Genomic DNA, 11,458 nt, shown 5'->3' with positions numbered 1-11,458 from the left:
TAAAATAGCATATAGCAATGCAAATGATACTATAGGATTAATATAGAATAAGAATCCTTGCAGTTTGTTATTGACAATTATTATAAAATGGCTTTCAGGATACAGTGGCTTTCTATTAATTCAAACTGAAATTATCATGTTGAATTCTATTAAGGGAGAGGTTCTGAACACATGGTTCCGAGGCTAAATACATTTTTTGTTTGGCTTTTCTTTCTCCTCTTATAAAAGGACCTAAAAATCTCACAGTATTACAAACTGAGAAGTTCACATGAAGGACACAGTAACAGTGGCCATCTCATTAATTTATGCAGAAATAATATCTTTAAAAAAGGAAGTTTCATTTGGCTGTTATGACTAGTACATACTGATCTGGTCACTTTTTATACTGTATACCAAATCCTTTATTTAAAGCCACATAAGCTAATGTCCATATTTATACTTGGAGCAGTAAGTTCCATAAATTGTTTATGCATTGCAAGAGGAAGTATTACCGTTCGTTTTTTGTCCAGTCCTCCTAATCAAATTAATGTTAAGCAGTGCATGGTTAGAACCATGATTCATCCTGGATAATGTGAAATAATAAAGAGAAAGTATCTTAGTCATGCACAGAAAGTTTTCACTCATAATGCAACACAATGGTAGTCTATGCGTGCCTGGATTATAAAGCAGGCATTGACAAGTTGAAGGACTCCAGATATTGTTGAATTTAGCACCTTTATTATTTTTTAGGAAATAACAAATAATAATATTGCTGAAATGACTATTACCAATATTGAATTTATACCACCATGAGAAACATTTTCAAAAATTCTAAGGAGGAAATGGAACCTGCTGCATTTATATAGATCCTGCATTAATATAGATCCTACATTCATCAGTATTGTTACAATCGTGTGGAAAAAAAAACCCCTAAGACGACAAACTTTCAATGGGCAACATGTGACATTTCTAAGAAGGAAAAACGTGGATTACCAAAGACCATTTGAAAAGTATTTGGGCAAGCAAAAGTTAATGAGGACTCAAAGCTTGATTCAGAACAACATCCAATATGGAGATTTGAAATGAGAGAGGAAGAAAATTCTATATTGCTATATATAAATTCTGTTGACGCATGTGAAATTTCAAGGTGTGCAAAACGAAAACCCTATTTTGCAATAACAGTCTGTAAATTGAGCCTGTTTGCAGACATTATTCTTGTTTACCTTGGAATGGTTAATAAGCAAGACGGGTGAAGGAAGGACTGATTGGTGAGATTTACACGGTTTTTGTATTCTTAAGGACTAGTAATTGGTATTTAATTGGAAGCTAAGAATCTCTGGATATTAATGTGCACCAAGATAGTTGCTTATGCTACATTTTCAAATATACAGTTCTAACTATTATAATCTGGAATATACTAATTTTTGGCAAGTGGCACATTTCTCAGGTAGGGATTTAGATAGATGCCATCTTAAGGGAAAAAAGTAACATTTGTTAAAATTTAACTACAAGAACAAGCAAGCGACAGAAGTAACTAAGGCAGAACTGTATTTTTGGATGATGCCTTCATCATATTAGCATAATTCAAGTTTCAGTGGGAAAGAGAGTAGGATGAATTCACAAAAAATGCAAACCATCTTCAAAGAAAAAGATGACCAGCTTTTTCCAGGGAAGCCAATTTTTCAAATATGTCATCCCCACTTGACAAGCTGAGATGGATTTCATTCATCTGTCAGCATTTCACATCAAATTAACATTCTTGATTCTTGAACCTGATGTTTCTGCCACTTCCATTCCTGATTTCCACCATGAGATTAGGATTGTTGCTTCTTTCCATTGTGAATAAGGTACCCTCATTGTGTTTCTTCTGTGCCTCATTTTCATGCTCCAGCTTTTTCCTATTCTATAATTCCAGTGACTAAAGAAATATCTTATTGCCTTTTCTTCTTAGCTTCAGTTCACTCTAGCATTCTGAAGCCTTTACTCTGATGGTCCATCAGAGATCAGTGATGGATTTTCAGCATTTCTTTCAAAACACATTACAGATATTCACTGGTGTACATGGTCTGGCAATGTGCGTAATAAAAATGCTTCGTATCTTGGTAGAAAACTAGATGGGTTCCTCTATGACTGATAAAGCTTCTCACACACAAGCACACAAATAGGGAAGAGAAGCATCTGTGTTATAGCTGCATTAAAAATGGGAGTCCACTGTTAACATGTATCATCTCTTCAACAATTCTTGCATATCTTGGTACTTTTTTCCCCTTCTGGGAAAGTACATCTATTTCCTAAATCCTAAGAAAGAAATGTTAAGATTCCCTATAGAACTATAATTGACTGGGGGGAAATATGTTTCTTAAATCCTATAGGATCCATGTGTTGACAATCATACATATTTACACCACCGGAATGTTTGGCCATGTGCAATTAATGTATGTATGTATGTATGTATGTATGTATGTATGTATGTATGTATGTATGTATACATACATACATACATACATACATACACACACACACACACACACATATTGGTTCCTCATTTGCCTAGTGGCAGTAGCAGCTGGGTGCTCAAACAGGCATCTGGACTTCATCATAGACATCTTGGCCTTCTGTCTCATCAAAAGTCACCTCAGCATCATCAGCATCCAACTGGAAAGTAATGAGAGAAGCACATTGAGAAGCTAAGTGTCGTTAAGGAAGCAGAGTGCTGTACATAAACCTTGAAAATCTTGATTTTTTTTTCATTTGCCAAGGATTAAGTAGTTTCAAATACTCATTACATATGAAGTCAGCTTATATAGAATCGGATAATAATTAATAAGTTAGTACTATTTACTTCATTGGTGTGCAATCTTTAGCACTACATTTGTTAAGAGTTGCTTTCTCCAAGCTTTGGAAGTGCTTTCAGTGGCTCTCCACAAGTTACCAACAAAGTTCAATATTCAATGAAACACTGAAAAATGAAATGAAAAATATCAACTATATGGGGAACAGCTGTGATAACTGCAGTTAATTATATTTTACTTTTAATTTTGAATCAATGAAACCTAATTTATATTTGATACTGTCTTCACTCACTCCATCCTGGCTCTATCTACTTTGTAAAATATTGCCTCTTGACATTCCACCTAAAGATTAGATAGGGAACTAGAGATTTAAAAAATGGCAATTCTCCAAGGCCAAAAGGCAGAGGTCTCAACCCCGCTGTTGAGTTCCTTTTAAGCTGGAGATATCAGGACTGAATTTCAAAACACATGATTTTCTGCTGAGCATTTAAATCATGAGGAAAAAATATATTCAAGTGGATTCTAAGAGTTGACAGGAACTTAATAGCACATCTAATGGTACTAATTATCACTTTCAAAGCCCTACATGGCTTGGGACCAGATTATTTGAAGGACTGTCTTTTCCCAGTCACATCTACCCACCCCAACTGAGTGAGGAGGCAAGGAATGTTATGAATCCCTTCTCCTAAGAAGGTCCAGCATCTAGCATGATCAAGCAGAAGGGACTTCTCCATTGTGGCTTCTATCCTATGAAACATCATCCCCGCAAACATAAAATTACCCCCCATTGTGGCACTCTTTCACAAGACCTCAAAATGTGGCTTTGCCAATGGGCATGGTGATCTCTGGAGCCCATTAAATGGCTCATTTAATTGTTGCTGGAGAGTGGGAAGTTATTGCTTTTTTATTGTTTTGAGCTTTTATTCTTGTGACACTTGGAGTCACTGAGAGTGAAGTGGGCAGCCATCTATATTTTCTTAAATAAATAAATAAGCAAGCAAGCAAACAAACAAACAAACAATGTTATTTCACCAATTCATATATACCATATTTTTGGACTATAAGACACCCCCCCCAAAAAAAAGTAGGTAGAAATGTCTGTGCGTCTTATAGACCAAATACGGCCCTGTTTTTGGTGTCCCAAAATCCCCGCCCACATCCCATTTTCCCCAAAAATGTGCCCGTTTTTGGCAAAAATGGGATGTGTGAAGTGTTTGGGAAGCCTGAAGAGTGCTCCTGGGGGTTTTGGAGGCTGAAAATGGGCCTGTTTTTAACAAAAATGGATCTGTTTTTGCCAAAAACAGAACACACAGAGGTTTTGGGAGGCCTGCAGAGTGCTCCTAGGGGCTGGGGAGGGCAAAAACGGGATGCGTGGGAGGTTTGGGAGGCCAAAAATGGGCCCGTTTTTCACAAAAACAGGATGTGCAAGAGAGTTTGGGAGGCCTGTAGAGTGCTCCTAGGAGTCGGAGAGGGCAAAAACCAGACGCACAAAGGTCAAAAATTATTATTTTTTCTTGTTTTCCTCTTTGAAATTTAGGTGCATCTTATAGTCCGAAAGATATGGGTATTCAACTTTCCTATATGGTTCCTTATCCTTATGTTGTGGTGCATCCTCATTATTAGTGATGAACTGAAGTGCAGAGAAATAAAATAACCACAGACCAAAATAATGCAAATTGTGTTCTCTCAGACACCTCAAATTTTGGATCCAGATGCAAAAGGAGCTTTGGGCCCAAACTAATTCTGAGCTGCCAGATATGGACATGAGTATATTTCCTCAATCATGCCATTCCACCATGACTAACAAAAACAGTGAGTGTTTACATGCACTATGTAGTAATTTGGGGAAAACTAAGGACATAATCTTATCGACAATTTTGCTAGACATTAAAATTCAATAAAATTAAAAGGAGACACACCCATTGACAGATAATGCTAATGGAACACCCAAGCTGATGAACATGCTGCTAGTAGACCTGTTCCAATAGAGGAAATACTATTGATGGGGAACAATATGTATTGTAGGAACTATAGCAGCAGAGGAGTAGATTAGGATGTATTTTTATTTTTTTAATATATTGCACCACCACCACCACATCCCAACCTGTAATATGGTTTCACATTATACATGAAAATTTTTCATCAAGTTCAGTATGGGGGAAAAACATGATGACCTCTGCTTCTACTATGCTTCATAGAAAAAAGATTGATTCACCTTGCATGATATCTATACAGAAAGACAGGCTGTTCTTGACTTTTTCCATTCATACACATCTATAAGCATCCAAGGTGACAAGTTGTATGGACCCAACAGATAAATCAATTGGTCTTGTACTTCAACGCTTTTTCTCAGAGATAAAAAAAATCCATTCCACCTTGGCATTAGCAGTGACCAAGATGGATGTGGCTACACCTCATGAGATAGTCCTCTAACTTGCATGCTTTGACAAGTTATTCTTATTGGTGCCATGAAAATTATTGGTGCCATGATACCTTCTGGAATGACTATAAGATAAGCTGTGCGAAACTGTCCATCTCAGATGTTAATTAAAAAAAGAGCTTCCACTATGTCATAAGTGCCACATTTTGAGAGACAGCACATACACTGTCAGTAAGGGGTACTGACACCCCTTACATGTTTCTTCAGCTTCTTTTTCCAGAGGAGCTCTGCTCTGTCCCTGAATTGGCCATAAATGTGGGCAATTCCCTGTTAAAGCTCTTCACGTTGGTGGCTGCGACTGAATTTCATGGTAAGAAATTGCAAACTTTAAATAAATGAATGTAGACTGTTCTATCCTCAACTTACGACCTGACGGCTAGCAACAGCCAAGCCGTGCCTGATTGGCTAAGACGCGGCTTGGCTGAGCGCGGGCTGTTCAGGGCATTCTATTGGCTGCCCTGCTTGACAGCTCCGTATAAATAGCTGTCAAGCAGGGAAAGGTGCTGAACTCCGTCTGTATATAGCAGTGATGGTGAACCTATGGCACGCGTGCCACAAGTGGCACGCGGAGCCATTTGTCAGGGCACGTGAGGCGCTACCCTGTCAGCTGAGTTCACCCTTTTAAAAGCTATTTTCCCCTTCCCCAGGCTCCAGAGGCTTTATAGGAGCCTGGGGAGGGCGAAAAGAGCCCCTCCGCCCCCCCGGAGGCTTCAGGGACCGTCCGGAGGCTTCCCTGAAGCCTCCGGAACGCTTAAAACTACCCTCCGGTTTGCTCGGAGGGTCGTTTTAAGTGTTCTGAAGGCTTCAGGGAAGCCTCCGGACGGTCCCTGAAGCCTTCCGAGGGCCTCCAGGGGGGGGGAGGCTCTTTTCGCCCTCCCCAGGCTCCTATAAAGCCTCTGGAGCCTGGGGAAGGGGAAAATAGCTTTTAAAAGGGTGAACTCAGCATGTAAAAATGGGGGGGTCGCGTGTGCGTGCATGCGCACTGGGGGGGTCGCGCATTGCATTATGGGTGCGGCACGTCCGCACACGACCCCCCTGCGCTCCCCCCACTTGTGGCACGCAAGCCAAAAAAGGTTCGCCATCGCTGGTATATAGTTTTTGACAGTTACGTTACAATAAACCTGTTGAGTTGCCTCAGAACGAGTCCTGCCTCACCCTTCGGCCACTCTCTTATACTGGCGATGAAGGTGGGATACTGAAGGCCAGCTAACAGCACCCTAGCGGGAGCGAACAAAATTCCCTCAGCTGATGAGGCTGCGTTTTTTTCTCTTACTCTCTCCTCCTCGTCCCATTTACGGGCACTACCATGGCGTCAATGACCCCTTTCGCTCCTTATGGAACCCCAGGCGAGACGTGGGCTGGGTTCATGGAGCACTTCAAATTTTTTTTAATTGCCAACGGCAACTACGACCTGCCCTCGGGCCGCAAGGTCAGCTTTTTCCTCAGCTGCTGCAGCCTGGTCACATTTAACTCTGCCAGGGCTCTTGCCGCACCACTACCGGCTCATGCCCTCAGCTGGGACAATTTAATCGCCAAATTGAAGAACCATTTCGCTTCAGCTCCCTCACGGATTGCATGCCGTTACGCATTTCGCCAATGCGTACAGAAGGAAGCCGAATCAATCAGCCAATTCCTTCAATCTTTAAGGACGGCTGTGATCCCGTGTGAGTTCGCTGACCTGGATGACACTCTGGTACAGCAATTTGTGTGCGGGGTCTGGAACCTCCGCCTGAGGCGGCATTTGTTGGCCCAACCGGAAATCACACTGCAGCAGGCGGTGGAAGAGGCCAGAGCCGCGGAGCTCTCTGACCAGTCCACAGCTGAAATGTTACACAACCAGTTACCTCCTCAGCCCACCCGAGCCTACCTCATAGATGAGCCCGTGTCATTGGATGACCTCGAGGAGGAGGAGGACCAGGTGGACCGGTTGGGGGCCACATTGAGGCGCCAGGCACAGCAGCCATTCTGCCAAACCACGGGGGTCTGCCTTGGTTGCAGAGGAAACCACGCCCGGACTGCTTGCCCCTTCAAGGCTTCTATATGCCGCAGATGCCAAAAGAAGGGCCACCTGGCCCAGGTCTGCCGGGCCACTTTGCCGCTACCACAGCGCCCAGACGTCCCTGTACAGCCGCCCAGCCAGCAGGCACCACCTCGCCTCCAGCAGCCTCGCCACCAACAATGCAGACGAGATGACTGCTTCACCGTTGAGCCGGACCTCCCTGCCACCTCTGCAGTGTCGGTCAGCCATGCCTCGACCGGATCGAAGAAGATCACAGTCTTGCTGTTGCTTGATGGGTCACCCTGCACAATGGAGGTCGACTCCGGGTCCTCCACTCCCTCCTATCCTGGGCTAAGTTCTCTCGTATCTGCCCCAGCATCACCCGTGACCAGCTGTCTCCTCCAGACACAACCTTGAGGGACTACCAGGGGACTATCATTCTAACCCTGGGTTGTCATATATTGCGGGTGGAGTATGGGGGATTTAATGGCTGCCTCCCAGTCCTGGTTGTGGAGAAACCGCTGCCGGCCCTACTGGGCCTGGATTGGTTCCCCGCCTTGGGCCTGTCGTTGCTGGGAGTGCATCAGACCGCTGACCTCCCCTGGCATTGAAGACGTCATTGCCGAATACGCTGATGTCTTCGATGGTAAGCTGGGGAGGTATAAGGGTACCCCTATCTTCCTAAATCTCGACCCCCAGGTTGCCCCTATTAGACTGAAGGCCCACAGGGTGCCTTTTGCCTTGAGGGCTAAGGGTGATGCGGAGCTAGACAAATTGTTGGCGCAGGGTGTCCTGGAGCCCATCAACCACTTGAGATGGGAGACCCCCATAGTGGTCCCTGTCAAGGCCGATGGATCCATCAGAATCTGCACCGACTATAAGTCGACGATCAACCTTGCCCTCCAGGCAAACCCCTATCCAGTCCCTGTAGTGCAGCACCTGCTCCATTCCTTGGGGCGGGGCTGCATTTTCGCCAAACTGGACATGGCGCAGGCCTACCAGCAGCTCCCAGTGGATGACGATGTGGAGGCTGCCCAAACCATCGTCACCCACTGTGGGGCTTTCCGCTGCCACCACCTTCAATTCAGCGTTTCCGTAGCCCCGGGATCTTCCAGAGCCTCATGGAGTGGCTGCTCTATGGGCTCCCTGGCACCGTTCCCTACTCTGATGATGTCCTGATCGCTGCAAATAGCTGCTCAGAACTCATCGAAATTCTTCGGAAGGTCTTGACCATTTTAGGGGTGCGGGCTTAAAATTAAAGCGCAGCAAATGCTCCTTTGCTGCGCAGAGGGTGGACTTCCTGGGCTTCTCCATAGATGCCCAGGGCATCCATCCTACCCCTTCCAAAGTGGCTGCCATAAGGAACTGATTGGCTAAGACATGGCTTGGCTGAGCACGGGCTGTTCAGGGCGTTCTGTTGGCTGCCCTGCTTGACAGCTCCGTATAAATAGCTGTCAAGCAGGGAAAGGTGCTGAACTCCGTCAGTATATAGTTTTTGACAGTTACGTTACAATAAACCTGTTGAGTTGCCTCAGAACGAGTCCTGCCTCATCCTTTGGCCACTCTCTTATATAGACATATTTCTCCTGAGCCCACCATCAACTGCTTTGGGCAGCCCTGCATTTCAGAGATTTTGAGGGGAAAAACTGGGATGTATTGCTATATGAATTGTAGGTTCACACAGTACTCTTTTTTGGATGTGGGTAAGAATTCTTTCAGGAAAAACCAAAGAGATCACACTCCAACTAAATGGATCTTCAGATTTAAACCTTTAGGTTTTAAGACAATGTGATCTGGAAGCCTTGGGAACTTTGAATTTTGAAAACTTTATTTGTTGCCTCAGTACCCGAAGTTGGCAGGGCAAGATGGCACACTTCCTTTGTCTTCATGAAAGGTGAACTTGACTCCACCTCCTAGCTTCAGGTTTCCGGTCTTTGTCTCCGTGTTATTTGGATAATTCTCTTGTGGATTGTTTGTTTTTGAACTTTCTGGAGTGAAAAACGTCTGTTCCCTGCCAGGGTGATTAGAGAGTTCCCTTGTGCCTGGTCTCTCTACCCCCCGGACTCCCTTGGCTGCTCTACCACTCTGACTGATTCTTCTCTATACTGACTGGACTCTTTATTACTAACAATGACATCTAAAAGACCACCTCCTGGAAAGTCTGGCTTTGCTGCCTCTGCCCCGACATCTGCAACCTCAAGTCCGAGCACACAATCAACATTGACAGCCTTTAAACAAGCTAAAACTACGGACTTGGAGTTTCATCAAATGTTTCAGCAAATTCTACAGGGACAAGAGGAAATAAAGACGCAACTGAAGGAGATGAAAGAAGAAATTAGAGGGAACCAGGAAAAAATTAATAAGAACTCACAGAGACTGGATCTCTTGGAGCAGGGGGCGGCTGAGATGAGGGGGGGGGGTGGAGGGCGTGCAGAAGGGAAACAAAGAGCTTGACACCCAACAAATGAAAATAGAGTTTGAGAGAATGTCCTTTTATCTTAGGTTTCAGAATGTGATGGAGACAGATGATGAAAACATAAGGGACATCATGACAACTATCTTGGCTGAGTATACCCAGAAAGAAAAACAACAGATGGGGTGGGAAATAGACCTGGTTTATAGAGTGAACTCCGCATATGCTAGAACACACAATGTCCCCAGGGAGGTACACATTAAATTTCTTAGGAAAAGCACAAGAGATGAAATTCTGAATACACAAAGGGGACAAGCCCTGACATACAAAGATAAGGAGATAACCATACTGAAACAGATCCCCAAGAAAGTGAGGGAGAAAAGAAAATATTATTCGCAATTGGCGAATAAATTATACCAGAAGGGGGTGTGGTTTCGTTGGTTGCTGCCTGAAGGTATGTTAATATTCTGGGAGGAGACAAGAGTCAGAATTAATACACCCATAGAGGCGCAGGCCTTTATGGAAAAAAATAAATTACTCCTAGAAAAACCAGAAGACATCCCAGTAGATGCACAAGACACGGGAGGGGCCAGAGCACTGCCAACGGGGGGAGATGGGGCAACATCAAGAAAGCTCAGATCACACAAATAAGTAAGAAAATCTACATGACATAATTGATTGAAATTATTAATGAATTTACCACACTGACTATATGCTATTATGTAATATTTGAATGCTATGCAAATGTACACCATGAGTCTGGAGGGGGCGTATACCTACCGCAGCTTGCAGCTGCCACAATTTGTAACTTTCCCCATACCTTTTCCTTTTGCAAAACACCAAAAAACCAATAAAACTTTGTTTAAAAAAAAAAAAAGAATTCTTTCAGGAAAGTAAATCATCATTGACCAGCAGGTTATGCAACTCAAGAGCTGCACTTTTAAGATCGGCAGCTGCACATGTCTTTTAAATAAATAAATGCTTAAATGTGCACATAAGTTTCCCATCAGAAGTTCCCAATACTGAGGGAGAAGACAGAGCACCACAGTACTTACACACTTGAGCTCAACATCTGAGAATATGAAAGGGAGCAGGAAGAGTCGAAAAGGGACAGTCAGAATCAATATAAAAGGCAAGGCAAGGGAGGCCGGGCTGGATTTCACTCCCCACAGCAATCCTAGGCAGAGAATCTGGGTGAAGGTGAAGATGTGCATACGCCAGGTCTTTACCTTTGGGATGAAAAGAAAACAGGAATAGTTGGCAACATTAGCAGCTCTTTCCTTCAACCATTGGCCAGAATCAATACTGGCCTGGCAATGGCATTTAATTTACATGTATGTGAGTACATATGTATAACTGGCACACCGTGCAAAAACATGTTTGATTATTTTTTCTTGTTGCAATGTGTAAGTCCAGCCATTGAGATTTGTTAACCATAGTGCATGGCACACAATTATTTAAAAGTCATGTTTTATGTTTTGAGCATTTTTATATTCTTAGAACTGTAAGCCACCCAGAGACACTGGATTAGATGGATGGTCGCAGAAATGGAATAACGCGATGAAATTCAGCCATCGAAATTTCAACCGCAAGGATAGTACAAATTATGGCTTAATCTGGTATGTGAAATTAGCCATTATGGGCTAAGGCTTAAATTTGAACTTTATTGTGGCTTATTCAGGTGGCTAGGCTTAAAACCAGGCATACCTCTCATGATCAAATCACTGAGAGCATTCATCTGTGAAACTCTGGCCCTCACACAACCCCAAGATCTCATGCAGTGGCCTTTCCCAGGCCTACTATTGTAAATTAGATTGTGGCTTTTCCATATGCAA

The 11,458-nt window shown here is 43.4% G+C and overlaps 1 protein-coding gene across 3 annotated transcripts in view; it reads right to left on the bottom strand.

Annotated features, from left to right (window-relative positions):
• Window positions 1-697: 697 nt before the first annotated feature.
• Window positions 698-11,458, bottom strand: part of SLC4A1 (solute carrier family 4 member 1 (Diego blood group)) — a 67,507-nt gene continuing 56,746 nt past the window's right edge. For all 3 annotated transcript variants that reach the window (XM_081933299.1, XM_081933300.1, XM_081933301.1), the window contains 2 exons: window positions 10,679-10,852; window positions 698-2,634 (listed from right to left, as the gene is read on the bottom strand). In XM_081933299.1, coding sequence (XP_081789425.1) covers window positions 2,554-2,634; window positions 10,679-10,852 — 255 coding nt within the window. In that variant the 3' untranslated portion in view covers window positions 698-2,553. The remainder of the gene's footprint in view (window positions 2,635-10,678; window positions 10,853-11,458) is intronic.

The sequence above is a fragment of the Natrix helvetica genome, assembly GCF_964273705.1.
Source record: "Natrix helvetica genome assembly, chromosome: Z".
Classification (NCBI taxonomy): Eukaryota; Metazoa; Chordata; class Lepidosauria; order Squamata; family Natricidae; genus Natrix; species Natrix helvetica.
This window is presented reverse-complemented; position numbering and strand designations above follow the sequence as displayed.